A 22900-nucleotide genomic window follows, 5' to 3' on the forward strand; every position below is an offset into this window, starting at 1 on the left:
CTATGCATGAATTGTTTTTAAAGGCCCATTTATCTTTTGATACAATATATACTACAAGTGAATTCATTTATATTACTTCACCTAAAAAAGGGGGAGGCAGACAGTTCAACAACAAATTCAAAGATGATTGGACCATGTATACTTCCTGCTCATAGCAAACAAGTTAGGTATATCTAACAGCTTTGAAGGCTTCAGCAAACGCTATTCATGGTCTCTATTACTGTTATCATAATTGCTCCTATAGTAACAAGGGAACTGTCATCTTTCCCAATTATAAATTCCACATAGAAATTATTGTGTATTTTAGGTCTTAAGTCCTCCAGCAACTGATATTTAAACTATTAATTCAAAAGATGTAGACAGGAAAATATGATGATATACATCTGTTAATGATTTTCACTTGTAAAACCTGATCAAAGTATCAATTGACTTAAAACCACTGCATAATGTTGGCATGTATTTTTAAAATCATTCGTATAAAATTAAAAGGACTGATGAATTGCAGAATGCTGCAAAACAGAAATGTTTCATGAAAGAATTAGTTATGCTATATTTACTCAATTTTTACTATAACAGCCTAATATTGCCAAAGGTCCTGAAGCAGCAACGAGTTGAGCTTCATGTCATGTTTCTTGGCACACACTTTCACTGCATAATACTGTGTATATATCCCATTTGTTTCTTGAGTAAGCTGTTTATATGCTATTTTATGTAACCAAGGCAAATATCTCAAATTCCTCCACTGGTAGTTAGATTTGTGTCTCCTAAGCGGAGTGAAGTTATGAAAAGAAGGATAAACAGTTATAGTGTCAAGCAAAAAGCAAAAGCTCCAAAGCAAAATGTGCCCTTCTGATCAGCTTCAGCTTGGGGAAATCAAGGCTGACTATTCTAGAAGACTAATCTGAAGATTTCCCACATTTGATCTTAAGAGTAATTATGTCATTCCAGACATGATAAATAAATTATCCACGAAATAGATGCTTTTCATGAAAGCAAACAGTCTCACTATTTGATATTTTTATGTCACTGTTTTATTAGACACTTTTTAAGACCGAAAGCATTTCACAGATGACACACATTATTGGTACAGATGTCTCAATTCAGACAGTGAATTTTATAAATATTATAAAGTAATTTTTATAAAATGATAAAAAATAGTTTCTCATCACTTGGCAACAATATCGTTCTTCGAAAGCACATGTGAACAAATCTGTGTCATATAAAGAAAATGCAGTGGATCATATTTTTTACACAAACTATTGATTCTCGCACATATATATAGTTAAGCTTTAACTCAAGATTCTCTGGACTGATGAAATACCCATCTGAGTCCAAGATAACATTGGCAGTCATAATTTATCATGTTGTGGATTGCATGGATGAAGTGCTGCAATCCTTCATCAGTCTACTTCTTCTCAGAGATAAAACCATCTTCTCTATCTATTTATTTTAATTGATAGATGGTAGAAAATGGGTTGCATCTGTCATTGGCAAGACTGGTATTTTTTTTAAACCATGAATGTCTTTCTACAATGTATACTTTTTAAGGAAAACAATTTCACATAGAAGGAAGCACCTTTTTTTAAAATGAACAAATTCATGAATTTGTCACTTTCCCATAATTTCCTATGGCCAATAAAAATAACTACAATATGAGCTCAGAGAAACTTTGCAAATTTTAATTTAACAAAAATTCTGAAAACTTAAAGCATGCTTAAAATTTCTCATTTTACTATTAAATGAGAAGTTCTCCAAGTGAATTTTCTGTTCATGATATGTTGATTCTACGATTTTGTTCTTCTGCTTTCGTTCTCATTGTAAGAATCAGTTGAAAGTGTGTATATCTTCATTAATATTTCATGCTCCTTAAACCCCAGATTTCCTCATGCCTTAAAGACAAACTTAAGTTACAATGGAGGTTTTTTTTTCTTTTCTCAGAGTCCACTTGCTCTATCAAATGAAAAGTTGGTCCTATCTCACCATCAGAAATGACACATAAAGATATCATCAAACTAAATATGAGAAATGTAAAATGATTTAAAAAACATTTAAGGTTCTACTCATACTTGGACAGGCTGATTTTATATTCAGTCACATTTGCTGAAGCTGAATTTTGCTGTAATATAAATATATTTCTGTCATCACGTTTGATTAATAACAGCAGATAGCACAACACAAATGTTAAGAATCTAGCACTGTGCAGCAAATCTTCCATCTTGATATTGTCCTACAGTTTTGGTTACCCTCTGGAGTCTCCTAGTTTGTTAGAACTATTTTTAAAGGATGAAAACAGGTTTCATACTGTTTTAAAGAATTACAGACTCTACCTAGTGATTATTACACAGAAGCATAAGGCAACTGCAGAGACTTAAGTGAGTTTGTGAAAAGAATGTTCTCTGCAATTAGTTAGCATTTATAACCTGAGCGCACAGGCATGATTGATGCCACTCACAATAAGAACTCAAAGACTTGGGTTTGGGTTATTTTTTTTCCATTTCCCAAAGTTCTAAGTATACTTCCCATATTCTGAGAATCCAATATCTGAAGAGAAGACAAAACACTGAACAATATATTGAAGTTTTAAACGTTTTAAATGTATGAATGTGAACAGTTTCCCTAAGGGGAAGCTCCTGTTTCTTACTCTAAACACATATGATATTGTATATTGTATGAGAGATGTACCTACCCCACTGGGTGGAGAGGAAATCCATTCCAATTCTGTTTGCTGTGCTTTAGAGTCCAGTAGGAGTACTGAAAAAGAAAGTTGAATTCCCGGATGTTACAAGGAAATTTTAAACACATCTCTAAGCATTTTAAGATGAATCTAATTTTTATTAAATTACTACGTTATGATTTATGACGTTGATATAAATGAACGGTGCAATGAACATCCATATTATATAAGAATATTATACTTTTTGGAGGGGAGCGTATTAAAATATACATGCACTTGATATCCTTCAATTAAAATGTGAAGAAAATTTTCAGCGGAATACTAACATGAAAGCGTGTGTAAGAAGTTAAAATCAGATAATGTGACTGTGTAGTAATAACATACAATAGCTTTGGAAGTCAGTGGGTTCCCACCATTTCGCAAGATATGCCAACATGAACATAATAAAATAGAATCCCAACAGCATTTTTCAGCCAGGCTCTACTTTTTAATACTCTGCTAGCAATATTTTCTAGCATCTCTTGACAATACGAGTTTAACATTTAAAGAAGAAAGAGCTGCCATTACTTTGTCTTCTACCAAAGTGAATATAAAAAGGCTTAATCCACGTTAAACAATGTTTCTATGAGAAAGAAGTCCCTGTTACCTGCAGCTTGTGTTTTTGTGCTAGTCAAGCACCAGCTTTCACATATGTCTTTAACAACTGGAAATATTTCCACATACTAGCTATTTTCTGGGCGGCTTTAACTCTGAGCTGACTTCTACAAACAACTGTATTCCATCTCTAAACTATCAAAAAGCATAATCAATATTAATGAAAAGTGTGATTAAAGTATTAGTATTAATATAAAAATTCATTAGACTGGTATCTGTTTGGATACATTATCCTTTCAGTTGGAGATGCTGTTGCTTGAAGATAATTATTCCTATAAAATGCTTGCTGATAAAACTGGTTTTACAGTTACATAGCTTTGGTTCTTTAAAATAATATGCCTGACCTTAAAGCATTTGACTTATGATCTATTGACACAAAAATCACTGTATTCTTTACATATAATTCATACATAAATGTTCATAATTACAGGAAAATGTTCACATTTTGACATGAGAATATGTGAGTACATAAACGTCTTAATATCATTTCTAGTTTTAATAGGTGTGTGTTTTGAAAGGTAAAGGAAATAGCGTCCTGTTAGGAGAGCAAAGAACAATTGACTCTTCCTTCAATTCCTTTACAGGACTCGGTGATACCCAGTAACTAGAAACAGATAAGTACAAAGACGTTAGCCTGTACTGCTTGGTTTTAGTGTTTTACGTTTAAGACTGTCAAGGGTAAAGATCTACTCCTTTTAATTAAAAACAAGCATAACTTATAAAATTTCAATTTATGTTTTAACTTGGAATACCAGGAAGTCTTTGGCTTAGTGTATTTACAAGAAAAGTAATTGTTAAAGGGTTTTTTTTTCTTTTTCTTTTTTTTTTCTTTTCTTTTACTTGTGAGGAAGAGATGAAGCCCAAGGAAACAAATTGAAGCCACAGAACTCTTTTGGAATTTATTGTGGGGGAGGGAGCTTCTGGATTGACAACAACCAGTGGATTTTAAACTTAAGTGACCCTTTGGGCTTGATGTTAAGAATGAAATAAACACAGCGTTTACCCTTTTCTGCTGTGCCTTTACCCCTGGGCTACTTGGTGGCCAGCAAGTTATCAGCGAAATTAGCAAATCAAGAGGGCATGGACGGTGGACACTAGCCGGTGATGCATTCGGCGGCTCTGGAGTGTTGAATGCAATCGCCCCCGAGCGCTTCTTCCCTCTGGGCTCGCGACACCGAGTCTGCCTCGCCGCGTGCCCGGAGAAGGCACAGGGCAGCTGGCCGCTCCGAGGGGTCCCGGCTGAGGCTCGGCGGCCACCCGCTCGACTCCAGTGCCGCCGGAGCATCGGGGCGGGGCGGGGCGGGGCGGGGCAGCCAGACGGCCGCGCCCGCCAACCTAGCGTCCATTACACTTCCAGACCGGGGACTCCAGGGAGCCGGTGGCGCCCAGCTCCGGCAGGAGTCGTGAGGAACAGACGGGCTTTCGGGAAGCGCCTCCTCTGAGGGCTTGGCGGCGGTTGCACTGTCGAGAGGGAAAGCAGCAGCCGCAATTAGCTTTCTGCTCCCCCAGCCACTCCTGCTGGCTCTAGAAAAGCGGGGAAGGAGACCAGGGCTGTCGGCCCCCACCCCAGCTGCCCTAGAAGCCTCGCACCTGCTCGCCGCGCTGCTGGCTGTGCGCCTTGGGTGCGGCAATGCCGCGGGCCACCTCCGGGTAGCTGCGCTCCGGGAACGCCGTAGCCTGATTGCGCCTGAGCGCCCCGAGCGTCGCGACCGAGAAGACGGACACGTTCCCCTCCACCTGCCTCTTAAACATCTTGTCTGCATCTAAAGAACTCTGGCTGCGAGCATCAGAACCCTCTCCACGTAGCACCGGAGGAGGAGAGCAAGCGAGCGAGCGAGCGAGGCCTGCTGGCTGCAGGCACCTCTCCCCCTAGTGATGCAGTTATTTATAGCTCAAACTCCTGCTGGAGTCTGCCAGAGCTCGCGCGCGCCGCTTCGCTGTGCGGGGCAAACTTTTCCTCAGATCCCGCTATTCCGGAGGAATAGGGACAAAGGTGGCAGGATGACTGTTTCTGATCGCCAAAGTCAAGAAGCTCGAAATGTGCGGTTGGTGGGTGGGTGGCTGTCTCTGGCAGACGCACCTGCACACATAACCATCAGCTCAGAGACACGTTTTTCTCTGAATGGATTCAGCGTCCACACACATTGCAGATGTGCAAAGTGGGGTCAGAAGGTCAGGCGGTTCCAAAGTGCGATACTGCACCGGGTTGGGATATTGAATGGATGAAGAAGGGTGGGCGAAGAGAATAAAGAAACGCTCCGTGAAATCCTAAATTTTAGGAATAGAAGAAGCGAGGACCAATACGCTCCCTCCCCTTAGTACTACCATGACCTAAATCTAACACATCGCTCCCTTTACAGCTCTGAACAGACTCCTAAAGTATCTGAAAATCAACATTAAATACGCAAGTTGTCAGATTGGGTACGGGTATTGTGACACTGCTTAGCAGCAAAACATTTCCTCAGACAGGATTTATTTTTCCCCAGCTCCAACTACAGGCACCGAAAGGTATTTTACCTTTTGCCAGTGGTTCAAAGGAGACGCAGGGGAAGAAAAAAAAAAACATACCCACGTACAGGCGTATCTTGTGGTCAAAAGAAACCTCCCCTCCGTACCAGAACTGGTCCCCGGAGGCCAGGGTTTTCGCCAAGACTGGCCATTCGGACTCCCGGAGTACCGGACCTGGGCCAAGTGACTGGAGACTTCTCACTCGGTGGCCTCTCCTGGCAGGCTGCCGGCTGCGGCCAGCCCTCCCGGCGGCAGGTCGAGCCCGGGCCCCGCGCGTGCTGCCTCCCCTCGCGGCCGCATTGTTTCGCGCGGCAGCCGAGCGCCCACCACAGGCCCGCCGCCGCTGCAGTGAGCGAGTCGGCAGGAGCCCGAGCGCTCGCAGCCTCGGAAGTCTCGTCCCCTCCGGAAAGGCTGGGGGCGACGCGGGGCTTCACTCCCCAGCTTTCGAACCAACTCTGACCGAGGCGCCCGCGACAGGCCGATGGCGAAAGAACGGCCAGACGCGGCGGCTGAAACGAAAGACCCGAGCCGCCGGATGCAAGAGCTCGCCCGCCAGCCTCGCCAACCCGACCCCCGGGGCTACCCCGGCTGCAGAGAGCGCGCCGGTCCCCGGCCACCCCGGGAGCTCAGGGCCGGACTAGTGCCGAATGGTCGCCGCTGGTCGCTCCGAGCCGCCGGCGGGGAGGGGGCGGGGGTCGGGGGAGGGTCGCCTGGCGCCGGAGGCGCGGCCGGCAGCGCCGCGGACCCATCGGCTAGGGCAGGTAGACAGCGAAATAAATAAGTCAGAACAAACTTTGCTTTCCTCTGGCCTTACCTTCCTTCGCAGCCTGCGCCTCCCCCGTGTGTGCAAAGCCGAGCAGCCAGATGTAGCACAAAATAATCCACGAAGGGTACCGAGTTTGAAAAACCATGGTGCATGAGCAGGTTTGATTTTAGGCTGCAGTTGGGTCGCAGCTCTTTAGATGCTGTTTGCTCCGAAGTGGGTTATTATTGTTGTTATTATTGCTCTCCTCGCATCGATCCCCTTCTGGGTCCCAGGCCGGCTGCTCCACGCTTAGCTGTTTGATTTCTCTCCCCCCTCCGGTACATTCGCACCGTGTTTGCTGCCTGCAAGTCTCCGACTGCAGACCGGCCGCTTGCTCCACACTCCAATAATATCAATTAGGGGGGAGGGGGCGGGGCTCCGAGCCTAGAGCCTCCGCCACTCCGACTGAGTGGCAGACGCAGCCCGCCTGCCAGGCGGCGATTCCCAGGGCCGGGGGGCGTGTCCCGATGAAGTGGCCGCCTCTGCCTCGGAGGCGGGGTCGTGAGCGGGAGCCAATCAGCGCCGAGCGGAGTCGGGTTGCGAGTCCAGGATTCCCTCCCAGTTCGGTTGCTTGGAAAACGGGGACGGGTAGCTTTAGGCCAGCGGCGTGCAGCTTAGACCATTTGGCTTTTAGCTACTGCAGCTTCACTGAGCTGGATAAACCCGAGAATAACTCTCCCGACTTACACTCCTGTATATAGCAGTGCCTCTCACGTCTTCTAGAAGGCAGAAGCGAAACGAACCTTTCCTCACCTACTAATCACCGATCCCGACCGGGACAGTGAAATTGAACTATGCTTTTAGAGTGGCTTTTACTTTTTTGTTAGCAATCTCTGCGGGTCGGATAACATCGCTTTAGTTTTTTGCCTTTTTCTTTTTTTCTTTCTCCTTCCTTTCTTTTCTTTCTTTTTACTTTTTTTTTTTAAAGTTTCAACTACTGTTCTATAACTCAGGAGATATTTTTGGCTACCACTTACCTCAATATCTGGAAGAAGAAAATTGAGCATTAACCAAAAGTATTTTCTTTTTCCAAATAAATTTTGCCCGCTTTTGCAGCAACCTATGGCAAAAGAAACACTGAAGGGCGGGGGTAGGGGGGGCGGATCGGGGGAAGAAAGGAAGTCTTTTGTTTTATGCTTGCCTCTTCTCTAGTCCTATCTTCAGTTACTTTCCCGGGCAAATGGGACCTTAGAAAACGTTCCCCGTCGTTTTTCTTATAGGCTTCTCATTTTCTGGGGTCTTTCATAGATTGCATTCGCTTTCCATTCCACTGTGTAAATAACATTCAGTTTTAAAGAAAGCCGCCAGGTACTAAATTCACATAGCCATTCCTTCTACTTGGACAAACATTTACTATTTTCTGTAGTTAGTCCATAATTATTCCATAATTATCGTTCTAAAGGAAGCTAAGACTAAAAATGTAACAAACATTTCCACTTGAATTCATCCAAACCGAGCTGCAAGGGTAAGTGCGTGGAGAAATCTGTTTTCCATTAGGCAGTTTTGAAGATTTTGCAAGCAAGAGGTGGTTGACATTGTAAAATGAAGAACTTAAAAGGGTAGTGGCCAAATCATCCGTTTCAAAGGTCACGTTTAGTTAGATAGGACACATATTTAAGATGAGCATTTTTCTTATTATTCAATATTTCTTTCTTACGGAAAAAAAGAAGCTTCTGGGCGATCAGTCTTTACTCCTGATGGACAATAAGTTTGACCTCAGACTGAAAACTTCCTAGTTGACTTCTCCGGAAATGTGCACTAGGTTACCTCTCCAGTGTACAGTAGGGACTTCTAAGAGATAACAGCTTCTTTTTCTTTTTCTTTTTTTATGGCTTTCTTCTGCTGTTTTACTTGCCTAATATAATTATACCGAAAAAAGAAATGAGCTTTTCTTTTTTCCCAACGACTTTTCTTCTGTAGTTTATTTATTAAATGTTACATATTGCTATCCATTAGATCTATTAAATATTTTAGAAATTATGCTTAAAAGCATCTTAAGTGCCCTTTAAAGATGCATAGAAAATGTGAAATGCTTAATAGATTAATCTTGGAGGGAGACAAAACAATCTAGGCAAAGCACACTGGTTACAGAGAAGATGAAGCCTTATTTACCCAGACAGATGCAATCAGGGTAAAAGTTGGAAGCTCAAATTCAGAATTAAAAATATAAATCTCAATACTTAAGCTTTAAAACTCACAGAATCACAAGCTCACAAAAGCTGAACAATTTCTAATAGTCAAAATAAAATTTCCCAGATTTCAACAATTTCCCTGAAGTCTCATCTTCCTATAGTGTCCCAGGATAGCCTTGACAGTTTAAAATATCCCTTTCATCTATCGAATGACTCCTACTCAGTGATAGGAATACAAACACTTCCCAATTAAACCAGGAAGCTGAAGAAGGAACATGTTGTTTCCCCTGGGGAGCATAAGAAGTGTGGAGCCTCCTGTTAGTGTTCCCCTCTTGCCATCAGACACAGGAATGGTTAAAGTCAAACCCTTATTTTTGGTGATGAGTGTTTCAGGCTAACTGCTCTTGTGCTGGGCTGGCGACATTCTCCCTGCCGATCAACACAAAGGTGTTTATTTCTAGAGTCACCAACCTACTGGCATATAGGTGTACTGATAAGGAAATCAGGACTTTGAAATGGAAATGCATGACAATCAAAAAGAGAATGTTCAATGTATAATGTTTTATAGCATGCCTTAATGCTTAAATTCATATAAGAGTGTCTTTGTAAGTAGCAGAACATTTATAAGCCTACTTCCATGAAAAGCTGCTGAAATTAAATGGTAACAGATTTCATGTTTTAAAATAATAAAATAATAAATTTCCTTACACCTATTTAAAAATAATTTTAGTCACATATGTATATTTTATGAATATTATTTCTTAAAAAAATTAGGAAGTAATGTTGTGCTTACAGAAAGTGAATTAGAAATTAGATCATTTTTAGCAATACCAAATGATATATGAAATCAACATATTTGACCAAAAAACAAGAATTTTTAAAACTGCTGTTGTTTTTATTTTCTCATTATACATTGTTTTTGATAAAAATAACCCATTTCAAGTTATAAAACTTAAATACATAGTAACAAACACTAAACTTTTGTTTTTTTCATATCTTCTGTCTTGAAACATATATTCTAAAGGCAGAATAGAAAGATAAAAACTGCCTGGCTGCAGATACAAATATATAGAAAAGTTTTATTCATTTTGTAACATTTCTCTAACAATTTACTACTAATCACACAAAAACATACATACATGAAAATTAATGTCAATTTAATTTATATATTCTAAGTGAGAGAGGCAGTTGCTATTTTCTTTTAACTTTCAACAATACTAATATTTACTTTAGTATTTACCTCTGTGAAATGGCTTTGAGTTTTAAGAAGAGTAATACTTAGGAATAAATCATAGTAACTTCAGAGAATAAGGTTTATGCATTTTCTAATTGCAAAAGTGACTCCATGCATTCATATGTGCACATCTAGGAACCACATCTGTAGAGGTGCAAGAACACCCCCAGAGCTCAGCACATTACCTTGCCATGGCTGTCAAACTGAATACTAATTGCCAACAATTAATCACTCACTGAGCTGCCTCTGGACCCACCTCTTCCTCACTCCCTGCCCAAATGTAGGTTCATCAAGGAAGGGGGACTATTTCAAGGGAACTAGAAAAGGTACTCTGTAGAAAAACAAACAAACAAACAAACAAAAGAAAACAGGAACTAAGAACCAAGCTTTCAATTTCTGTTTTCAATCAGAATGTGAACATTTTCCCACTGCATAGGAAAATCATTTACATGGTATAATTTATCTATTGTATGCAAAACATTTCTTTTCAGTATAATGTAAACATAAAACACAGAAAATAATTTCATCTTGTCATCTCAGCAACAGACTTAGCAAGCAAAAACTCAAGAAGAAGCTTTGCATCTTTTGGAAATTGTATCCACTTGGCAGTAGGAGATAAATGGCAAACTTCAAAAGATTACAGTCATAGTGTTTCACCTGCAATCCCTGAGTTAATTTAATATAGGTTAGCTGTTAAGAAATAACCAAGGTGTCACTGAAATGCTCTGATCCCTCAAAGCTTTCCAGTGTTCTCAAAAGTATCATTGTTTGAGGAATATTAAGAGAACTGGTTATTGGGAGAAAAATGTGTCACACATTATTCAAAACCACTTGACATGTGGTTAGCATTCTTAAGAATATGTTTTCGTCAAAAGTAACTTTGCATGAGGAGATTCTTCCTAGCCAGTATTCACACTCATTTTTCCATAAATCACCAGAGTGGATATGAAGACATAACTGAAATCATGTGAGATACTTCTCCACGCTTTCATGGTTTCCCATCTGAAAATTTGTTATCTCTTTATCCAGATATTTTGCTGTCAAGGAAAGCAGTGATAATTCAGTAACCACCAGGGGGCATCAGGTCCTCTGGGTGTCCTGGCCAATCAAGTTCACACTAAGAATTAGCTAATTATGCAATATATCTGTGTATATATGTATATATAATGTGAATATAACCCTAATGCTGCTTTTAGGTTTGCTCTCTGTGTTTACATTCATCTACCAAAATCCTTCACAAAAAAATATTGTGATGTGACCAGCTTCATTTTACAAAGGCCATGTAAACTGAACAGGTTCAAAGAAAACCTAAAAAGTAAAATATGTTTCAGAAAATGTCTCTTAGTGATTTTTAAAAGTAAACATCTGAGGATAGAAGCTGTGGTAGTTTTTCTTCCTTAATTTTTACTCAGTTGTCTGAAAATCTTTTGCCCTAGGAATAGAGCCCCCCTTTCTCCTCAAGTGTTCTAGGAGTGGACCCGTCAACAGATCCTTAGCTTTAAAGGATCCCACATTCTCTAACTTGAAGAATATATCAGAGACTCTGTCTTTTCTTATCCATATACTACATTTAATACTACAACTGGAATGTTCAGGAATGCCTGGCTAATTTTAGAGGATTCTGTGACGAGGTCTAAATAATAAGGAAATTCCACATGGCGTCATAGTTTGGAAGAGTTTCTATTACAAAGAATGAAGTGTATGCATGGTGCCCCCTAGTTGCAAAATTAAAAAATCATTGGCCTGATCTCCTCTGAAAAATTCTATTTTCTGTAGAAGGCTGTACCTCAGAGTTTGCAGTGACTTGGTATGTGTGTGTGTGTCCTTTGTGAAGAAAATACTCACATTTGTATAAGACAAAAAAAAAAAAAAAACCCTTCCTGGAAGGAGAGGACTCTGACCCAAATTCGTCTGAATTGCAAAGTGTTCAAAGTTCCGGAAGATCAGAATTGTCTGGCTCAGACTGAAATGATTCCAAATACCTGAGAAATGTATTCATGGCAAAGGAAACAAAAGGACTAAGCTAGAAATTTGTTGGCTAACGGCCTGAATCTTGATTCAAGGCCTCAGAACCTAGCAGCTTGTCTGCTTCCCTTTTCTTCATTTAGAGGTATCTTTTGTTGCCAGTTACCAGGGGCAAAGAAATATTATTCCTCACGTTTTGGAGCTGCATTCTGTAGCTACTATAATATAACAAAATAGTCTGTTCTTGGAGTTACTAAGCCTTTATTATTTTATTTTTTACTAATCCGTTATACTTTCTTTTATTATTTTTTCAAGCTTTTTTCTTTTAGTTTCCATTTCCTTCATTTATTTGGGAAACAAAACATGACAAGCAAACACTTCAGAAGTTTTTATACAACAAAGCTGGCAATCATATACATTTTTAATCATGAATATTCTGATATACTAACAATAAGCTCATGAATACAACAATGATTAACTTATACAGGATACAGTTCATACAGAAATGGGTAAAGGGTAAAAATTGTCAATGATTTTAATACGGTTATTAATTGCATTTAGCAGTTTAATAATAACTATGGGCATGTGCAATACTGTATGAGACTTCCCACGCCTTTTGACCAAATGCACCAAAAAATGACATTGGACCATTGCTACATTCACGGGTGCCTAAAGAACAGAGATCTTGAGCATGAAGATCTTCAACAAAAAAGTCTTCTTTACTGAAGAAGTTTCAACATTTTCATCTAAATTCAAAGTGTTTGCACACCAAGTCAATATTGTATTCTGCGAGACAATCCATAGGATAGATTACAAGGTCTAAGTCATCACACAGTTCATTTTACCATTATTAAAAATGATGTAACAATGAAAGCCATAGCACTGTGAATTGTCAAAGACAGTGCTGCCAATTTAAGTCATGGGGGAGGACTTGAAAGAAAATTCATCTCACATAAAGGGATAAATTATAATGGAACACTGTATGGATAGACACAGTCTAAGGTGATGGCCCTTTCCATGACCACTAAGCTTTGAAGTCTTGCACTGTGGTGAGTAGCTGTTTTATTCTTTGCCTCTCTTTTAAGACACAGCTCACCTCAGAGAATGTGCTCATATTCTTGTCTTTCTGATGAATCTTCCCCACCTAGTTTACTCATACACAATAATCTCTTATGGAAACACCCACAGACACACACAAAAAAACAATGCCTTCCCAGTTTCTAAGCACTTCTTCTGTCTACCATGATGCAAGCACTGTGCACACACAACACAACAATTGCTTCTAGAAATTCCCTCTGTACCTCTTCTGGAGCCATTTGCTGGTTTCTTTCAGAAGGAATTATAGTTTGTGGGATTTCAGGTTTCGGGATTTCAACATCTGGAGTTTTAATCTTTTGGGATTGTGAGTTTGGGGATTTTAAGCCTTAGAGAATTTGAACTTGAGGTATTTTGATCTTTCAGGATTTTGCTGTTGGGAGTGTGGTGTTTGCCACTGTCTTTTGAGATTATGATTGGCGCCTTTGTCCTTTGCTTTCTCACATCTATCTGTTGCCTCTGCTTGCTCAGGTTTGTCCTGGGCTCCTCTACTGCTTTTGTTCTTTACCAACTTTCATACCTTCCCTTGCACTGTTTTTGCATCTCCAATCTGAAGGTCTGACATACAAAGACAGGAATTTTAATGCCAGTTTTGTAGTACCTACATCACTGCCTGAATATACACCAACTACTAAGTTGTTGAATAAATTAATAAATAATTTTCAATTAGTTCCCCCACATAATTTGTCATGATCACTGGAAGGTTACTTCTACCAAAATGTTTGGCAAAGATATTTCCTCCCATTTAGATTATCTAGAGGCAAGATTTTTAACAGCACCATTAGTAATTACAATTCAAATCTATAGATTACTAGAGTCTCTAATATGTAACGTTCAAAGAGGGGAAAATATATTCGAGGATGTATATTCATTTTTAAAGAGAGCTATAAATATTAAAAGAGGGAAGATAATTATTAGGGAAATAGGAGAATTAAACAGGATAAGTTCTCATTATAAATGCTTAGTGCATTAATTAAAAAGAAAATCATCTCTGGCAGTCTGAAGCTAGGCGTCTCATCTGAGCTCAAGCTGGTCTACTTGGAAGTGAAGGGTGATAACAAAGATCTTAGCTCATAAGAACTATCTTCTATCACCCAATTCTCTAAATGAAATCTCACAAAACCCTAGGGCAGGGCTCTTCAGGAACCTCTAATATGGGTTTGTTCTGGTACATTTCCAAGATCCAACCTTCAGAAACATCGTGACTGAAAGCATTCGAATCTACCCATAGGTCCATGATTCTCATAGGGGCAGCACATCAAAATCCCCCAGGGAGCTGTTTAGGGCTTCATCAGCAGCAGTTTGATTTATTTATTCATTTAATCATTATAATGTGTACTCAGAGCTGGGGAAAATTGATATTGAGCATCACTGCCAATACACATAACAAACAATGTGAACTTTACACATAATTAAAGTTTTCTAACAACCACATTAAAATAGAAATTAGTAGCTATATTTATTTTAATAATTATTTTTGTCTCGTTTAATATATTAAAACTGTAAATTCAATGTATGTAAATAGCCACATTTCTATTACTCTGGAGGACATGCAGCTAATGTTTTTTTCTACTGGATGATATATGTCACTGTATCCCCAAATTCTTCTTACAACACATTTTGCATTAAGGGCAGGGCATGAAAGATTGAATAACCAAGCTTTTTCAAAATAATACAAAGTCACATTTAGGGAGCTGCTTTTGGGGAGCACAATCTCTCATTTGTGGGAGTTCAACCCAAAGACACAACAAACTTTTCCATGAAGCTAAGGGGATTCTAAACTGGCTTCTTATGAATTCACCTGAGATGAGGCCTGGGCTTGTGTTTTTAAAATGTATAAAAGTCATACTCTTTTTTCTCTTCAGATTGTATAAATCTTTCACCTTTTAAAATGTATAAAAGGCGAAAACTTGAGAAAAAATTTAAAAATAGCATTTATTTTGAAAGAATTGTTGAATCACAGAAATTATAGCATACGTAAAGTAAATTTTATGTATACATAAATTTGCAGGGAGAGACTGTACAACAACCATTTAATTTCCTTCATTGTTGTCATCTCACCAATTATTCTACAGTGTTAAAAGCATGAAACTGATATTGGTACAGTACTTGCAGAATATTCAGGTGTCATTAATTTCACATACACTGGTATATGTCTGCATGTGTGTGAAATTTTACCCCCTGTTTAGATTAATATAGCCATTACTTCCATCAATAAGCAGATATGTCAAAGATCCCACATGCTATATTTTCATCACATGGGCCTCTTCAAAGTCCCTTGCCCCTAACAACCCCTAATACCTTTACATTTTTTTAACATGACAACTATACTATTAAAGAAATAAAATGCTAGAGTATGCAGCATTAAGATTAGCTGATTTTATTCTATGAATATTCTTCAGGTTCCTACCAGTCGTTGGATGTGTTGCTCATTCCAGTTGGAGAATGTCATTGTATTTTAAAGATGGAGCACAGCCAATTAACCAACTTATACACTGAAAAACACTTTTCTACCCACTTACTCATTAAAGACATTTAAGTGATTTTCTTTCCATTTTTATTTGTTGATTCATTGCTGCTATTTTGGTTTTGGGAATTTACTCAAGGTCTCATCTATTCCAGGCAGCTTTTCTACCTCTAACTTGCACCCCAGCACTCCATGCTTTGCTATTGCTAACAGTGCTGCTGTAATGTTCATACATGCATGCTTTGGTAGGCTGATATATTTTCATTTCTCCAGATTTCTAGTTTCCTATCAATTGCTGAGATTAAAAACACTCTGACAAGAGGAAAAGTAAGGAAAGAAAGGGTTTCTTCGCCTTATACTTCCGGATCACAGTCCATCAGTGACTGAAGCCAGGGCAGGTTCAGAAGAAGGAACTTGAGCTTGATATTGAAACCATTGAGGAGTTGCACACAGTCTCACTCACCAACCCATGCTTGGTAATTTTTTGTTTGTTTGTTTTTGGTTTTTGAAGACAGGGTTTATCTGTGTAGACCTGGCTGTCCTGAACTCATTCTGTAGACCAAGCTGTCCTCAAATTCACAGAGATACGCCTGACTCTGTCTCCAGAGTGTTGTAATTAAAGCTACCACTGCCCAGAAGTTTGTTTTCTTCTACCTGCCGAGGACTAGCTAGGGAATGGAGCTACCCACAGTGGGCTGTGCCCTCCTGCATCAAAACAGTTCTCTACAGATATGTCCACAGGGCACTCTAGTTTGGGCAATCGCTTAACTGAGACTACTTTCATGGGTGACTTTAAACATTGTGAAACTTATAATTAAAGCTAACTACAGCAGCACTCAATAGCATAATTGGTGTGTCAGAAAGCAAAAAAGCGAAAATATCACAGAAGAATATTCAAGTCAGCATGTGACATTCTGTCTAGCAAGTCTAGTTTCTTTGTTTCTTTGCTGACACCTGCTGTTTTGAAGTTTACTTTTAACCACTCCCTGTAGGTACCCAGTAATTTCTGTCATTTTAATTTTCATATCCCTAGTGCTCAATGATGGTGATAACTTTTAATTTTATATTTTTCCCTCTGTATATACTTTTTATGAACTGTATTTGTGGTTTTTTGCCCCATTTTCCTATTGGGTTTTGAGGTTGCTGAATGTATTATAGATATGTATCTGTTAGGCATGCAACAGGAAGTAGCCTGAGACACTGGGCAGTATCTTGAGCATACATGAGATCTCAAAGCCTACCTCCACAGTGACACACTTTCTCCAACAAGACCACACCTACTCCAGCAAGGGCAAACCCCTTAACAGTGCTACTCTTTTTGGATGGAATTTTTTTTCAAACAACCACATTATACTCCCTGGCCCAAAGGCTTGAAATCATATCATAATGCAAAAAGACATTCAATCACATTTCAAAAGGCCCTATTGTTTTAACGGTCTCTGTCAGGGTCCAGCCCTGACAAAATAATTCTTTGTACCAGAGTGGAGGCATAGGAATGAAAAACATAACTCATTTGACTTTATTGGAAACAAAATGACTTAGGTCACATCAACAACTGTGGCTGCTCTGTCATGTAGACTAAATAACATCTCCTCCCCAGGTAACCTTTTAAATTACAATTAAAAAAAAATAAAACAGACCAACGTTAGCATATCTTGACCACTTGTTTTAAATGGCATTAGGTTGTCTCACTACCACTATTAAAGGCTAAGCAACCACCTTTTGTGTGAAAGGTACAAATTTTTTGTTTAAACAGAAAAAGGGGAAGTGATGTGGGAGTGTCATATATCAATCTGTTGATTTTATTGGCTAAGCAATAAAGGAACTGCCTCGGCCCATTTCATTGGTTAGAAGATAGGTGGGAGGAGTAGACAGAACAGAATGCCAGGAGGAAGAGGAAGTGAGGTCAGACTCGACAGCTCTCCTCTCCAGAGCAGACGCCTTCAGAGAGACGCCATGCTACCTGCTCCAGGGAAGACGCACGCTATGAAGCTCCGACCCAGGATGGACATAGGCTAGAATCTTCCCGGTAAGCGCACCTAGGGGCGCTACACAGATGATTAGAAATGGGCTAAATTAATATGTGAGAATTAGCCTAGAAGAGGCTAGAGCTAAGGGCCAAGCAGTGTTTAAAAGAATACAGTGTCTGTGTAATTATTTTGGGGCATAAAGCTGGGCAGAAACTGGGTGTGTAGACCAGACTAGCCTCAAACTCAGAAATCTTTCCATTACTTTTTCACCAGCTTTCTGCTTTGGACAGTTTATACATTGCCTAAACTTGGCTGTTCTGGAACTTGCTCTGCAGTCAGGCTAGCTTCAGACTCAGAGATCTACCAGCCTCTGCCTTTGGAGTGCTGAGATTAAAGGCATGCAGAATCACATTTAGCTCCAAGCTTTGCTTTAATTCCTTTTCACAAATCGAAAAGTGAGCGGAGCAGGATCTTGTACTGAGGTCATCACCTCCTGCATTCCATTTCTTAATCTGCTTGGCTCCTTGAACACAGGGCTTAACTCTATTTTACTTATCTCAATTCCTCATTCTCATTTTCTCCTCAAATTGATCTACATCTTGGATTTTTTTCTCCTCAGCTTGCTCCTTTTTGTTGTATATCTTCATTAGTGTTAACATTAATAAGCACACAAAAGACTCTATAATAGACTGTCTTGAGATTTTTCTCTGCCAATGGAATTAATCCAAAACTCTTCACTTTAGTATCAGGTAGATTTTTTTCATACAAGGACAAAAAGCAGTCAGATTCTTCACCAAATACCACAAGCTTTGTTTCTAGATCACATATTAACATTCTTCTTCTCTAAAACCTCTTGATCCAAGGACTCAAGTTCAAATTAAACTCAGCACCACTATCTTCCATATTTCTACTTAGATGGCCCATTAAGCAACACTTAAAGCACTCAGTTGTTTTCTAATCCAGAGTTGTAAGGTTCACAATTCTTCAAACAAAAGCATCATTAGGTCTATCATAGCAATAACCCAGTCATGGTCCCAATATTTTTATCAGTTAGGATTTCTAATGCTGTGAAGAGATAATATGAATGTGACAACTCTCATAAAGGAATAACATTTAATTGTGGTGGCTTACGATTTCAGAAGTTTAGTCTATTATCACCATGGTACAACATGGTGACATGTAGCAGACAATGGTGTTAGAACCGAGAGTTCTACATCTTGATAGGCAGGCAACAGGAAGCAGTCTAAGCTTGCACATGTATGAGATCTCCAAGCCCACCTCCATACTAGCACACTTCCTCCAACAAGACCACGCCTACTCCAATAAGGCCACAACTTGTAATATTGTGCTTCCCTTTGGGGACCATTTTCTTTCAAACCACCACACTACCCATGTTGCTTCTTTTCCTTTTTGGTGTATTCAACAAATTTCAAAACATGTTTCAAGTTCTTTGGGGTTCAGATTTGCTAACTCCTCTGGAGATCAACTGAGTTGAGATTTAGACATACAAATACATTTCCACACTTTCTTCCCCACCTTTCAATGCTATCTTATTTATACTTGTATTTTATTCTTTCCCCCTTTCTTCTCACAACTTACAGATTTTGGAAAAATGACAATGAGTGAATAAAATTGGTCTTTATGGACCTTAGATTCTGTATACAGGGCCAAATTTTGAAAAATAAGGTATAAAGAAAGTTTAGAAAATCTTTCTTGAAAACAATAAATGTTGCTAATAAAGTAAATTTGATTGGAAAGCTCTTTAAAATTAAAGTACAAGAAAAATCCTTTTAGAAAATCATATTCACTGTTAAATTCTAAATAAGGAAATGAAACAAGTAACTAGGCTCAAATGTGGAGAAAGTTGTCCAAGGTCAACAGTACTATTCATATCTAGTCCTTACATTGCCACTGAAGTTGATAGCTTTTAAAGAACACATTGAAAGTCAGTGCAACTAAAGTTGAAAAGGAGAGTTTAATACTAATAGGGGGTTAATTGCGAGAGGCCAGGTTAGCTGGATCTTGTAGGACCAGAAAGAAGTTTTTGATTAAATGGGAAGGCTTCTTAATTTAAAACTCTAAATAAGGAAGTAACGTGACTCTCATTTTAAGTTGTGACTTTGGATAATGGAGAAAACAACATGTAGAAGGCAGGTAATGGGTTTTTTAAAAACATCTTAATGACTGATAATGGAAACAAGGACCAGGATAACAGCAATGGAAATAAGTGGAACTGCTTATATTTCAACCAACATCTTGCAGTAGAATCAACATGACTTGTAGTAAAATTTAGGGAGGGACTAGGCTTTAAAAAAGTTAAAGATAAATTATTTTATCTGAGAAATTTATTGAATTTACTAAAAATGACAAATCATTCCAAAATAGGTTAGGCAAGGTGGTGAATATACATAATATTTTAGATTTATTCTTTGAGATGCTTACCTTGCATCTTACAGAGTACACAGAGATATAAATCTTAGAATCAAGGAAGAATTTGCACACAAAAACAAAAAACAAGCAACAGCAAAAAGCCAAAATAGGATAATAGTTGCATTGAACTAAACATGGAGAAACAACACAGAAACAAGTACATGGAAAATCTCACTATTCAGAATTTGTCAAGAAACAGCAGAAGAAAATATAAAATGTGAAAGCATGGTGTCCCAGAATAGAATAAGACATCTTTCAAGCAAAGAAGTGCTTAGCTCTGACAAAACTCACTAGAGGTCAGACAGGAGAATTTGAAGAAGGCAGATAAAAGAAGAGTCTTACAGTAAAACACTGAGAGAGGCAGCATGTTTAATTATCCCTATGTTCCCTAATAGAAAACTAAAAACAAAAATGAAAGCTACTTTCATGAACTATATTTCCTCCCAACCCTTTTGTTTTGTGCTAGAAATTCAACCCAGATCCTTGCATACACTAGGCATACAATCTACAATTTGCTCTACCTTAGGATCTAGTGTCTAAACGAGGACTAGAAACAGAAGATAAATAATGTAATTACTTGATAAGTTTCATGATATTTTGAAATATGCAAGCTTGGGAATCAACAACAATATATTTTAAACTAGTTGAAAACACATTCACTTATATATTGAAAGACCAGGACTGCCTCACAGAAAAACTGGAACTAGGTAATCAATCACTGGGAGGCTCTTGAAATTGAGCATAAGATGTCAATTTCCCAGTTCCTAAAATCTGTTAAAGTTTCTTTTTTTTTTCTTTTTTTTTTTTTAGGACTAAGTTTCAGAACCCTGGGATTTTATGTAAAACAATCTGAACAAGTAGAAAAACCAAAATTCCCATTTTAAAAGGAGCTGAAGAATGATAACATAGCATGGACATAGTAGTTAAGGCTACAGTCCACGGCTAATGGATGTGTCAGGATTATCACAAAGTTTCATCTTTATAAGGTCTTTTTGCAAGAAGTCACGATCATGACCAGTTAGCTCTACTTCTACTTCCTCCGAGTCACTTGAATTCATTTGTTACTGGCCTATCAAGGCACTTGATGTAAGATCTTTCTTTGTTGGCAAACTGGCAATAAAGTCTACCTGTTCCAAAGACTGACACTGTTAGTATCCAGGTAAATTAAAAGGTGAGCAATTGTGAGATTACCTGTGTTGTTGTCAGAGGTTTCTGTCCCACCTCATCCCAAGCCATTCAGTTCCAAGGAAACACAAAGAGGCTTCCATTAATTAGAAACTGGTTTGCCTTTTAGCTCAGACTTTAATTAACTCTTACATCTTACATTAACCCATAATTCTTGTCTGTGTTTGCCACATTGCTTGGTACCTTTTATCAGTGAGGCATTCTCATCTTGTTTCCCCTGTGACTGGATGATGACTACAGACTGAGACTTTTATCTTTCCAGAATTCTCCTATTCTGATTGCTCCAGCTCTACTTCCTGCCTGGTGACTGGGTGATAACTGCAGACTGAGCCTTTCATCTTCCCAGAATTCTCATTCTGGTTGCTCCACCTCTACTTCTTTCCTGGTCTCCCTGCCCATACTTCCTGCCTGGCTACTAGCCAATCAGCATATTATTAAAACAATAGCAGTGACAAGGTACAAGACCATTGTCCCACAGTACCCTGTAATCATAGTAATATAATCTGTCCATATCTTTCTACCCCTACTTTGTTTGGTGGTGCTTTTATCTGGGATTAATATAGTGTTTACATATTATAGAATCCATCTGTGAAAAGGCAGATGTGTGATAGATGTAATATAGGATTAGATGCCGATAAAATTAGGGTGTTATGGGTCATGATTTATTTTTATTATTTCTCCCTTCTACACATCAAAAAGGCTGCTAGGCAGTAGGAGCTGGCTGTATCCCTTTATGTACATAAAATGTTCCTACATATGTACATATGTTATGTATATCAAAAACTATCATTTTAAATATAAAGTAACTATGGGAACATGTTCAAGGTCAGAATCAAAAGTCTGTTTGAGGGAGATGCTTTCTGACTCATGTAAATCTGACTTATTCTGTCTGTGCTTAAAGTGGTCTCAGCAAGAAACTTATGTATGAGGTCCTTGCACACTATTCTCAACATGTAATAGAAAAAGTTAAGAAACAAGCAAAAAGACAATAAGTTGAATACATTCTTACTTAAAATTGCTTTAAACTCAATTCATAGACCCTTGCCTAAGCCCTTCTTTACTTATGGTCAAATAACATTGGCAAATACTTCCATAACTGCCAGAAATAGTTTGAGATTCCTTGTAAAGTAAACATCTTAAAAGATAATGATAAGTTGATGTTCCCATTAGAACAACATGCCCATGCTTGATAGAGCAATAGATTTTTTGTTTATCACTGAGACATGGCCCCAGAAGAAATAGTTTACTTTCCATGAACATATTCATATGTGTACATAGCTATATGTAAGTGTATATGTGTATACAGAGACACATATGAGCACACACATGCACACAGATACAACCACACACACACACACACACACACACACACTTAAGGCATCTGTAGCTGATTAGAGAGATATTTTCAACATACTTAAAATAGGTTGCAGGTTATTCTTAAGATGCTAACCAATAAATAATTTCTCTTTACGTATTGCTTATCAGTTTATGAGTCATTCCAATATTCTTGTTTACACACAAGAGGACTATTGTAATATAGTCATAATCCTTTAAGCACCCTATAGTTGTTTTTAAAGGCAAAGATAATGAGAGACTTTTTTAACTTTTGGGGAAAGAAATTATGAATTCTCTGTGATCTGTAATGTATTCTATGTAGACAGTGTGGAGAAACACTATTTATTTCAGTGTCATCTCCTCCAACAGAGATCATTGAATTTGATATAAATCTTACCTTTGTATGTATGAAATTGTTCTCCAGACAGTAAATATTTCCATTATCA

At 38.6% G+C, this 22900-nt stretch overlaps 1 protein-coding gene across 6 annotated transcripts in view; it reads right to left on the bottom strand.

The window, feature by feature from the left end:
* The window catches only part of Epha7 (EPH receptor A7), a 155468-nt gene extending 148361 nt beyond the window's left edge, over nucleotides 1-7107 (bottom strand). For 2 of the 6 annotated variants that reach the window (XM_075971285.1, XM_075971286.1), the window contains exons 1-2: nucleotides 6651-7085; nucleotides 2687-2751 (exon numbers count right to left, since the gene is read on the bottom strand). In XM_075971285.1, the coding sequence (XP_075827400.1) occupies nucleotides 2687-2751; nucleotides 6651-6747 (162 nt within the window). In that variant the 5' untranslated portion in view covers nucleotides 6748-7085. Of the gene's footprint in view, nucleotides 1-2686; nucleotides 2752-6650 lie in introns of all 6 variants that reach the window. The other 4 variants (XM_075971282.1, XM_075971284.1, XM_075971283.1 and 1 more) reach the window with 4 other exon arrangements.
* Nucleotides 7108-22900: the final 15793 nt, after the last annotated feature.

The sequence above is a fragment of the Microtus pennsylvanicus genome, chromosome 5 (genome assembly GCF_037038515.1).
Source record: "Microtus pennsylvanicus isolate mMicPen1 chromosome 5, mMicPen1.hap1, whole genome shotgun sequence".
NCBI lineage: Eukaryota > Metazoa > Chordata > Mammalia > Rodentia > Cricetidae > Microtus > Microtus pennsylvanicus.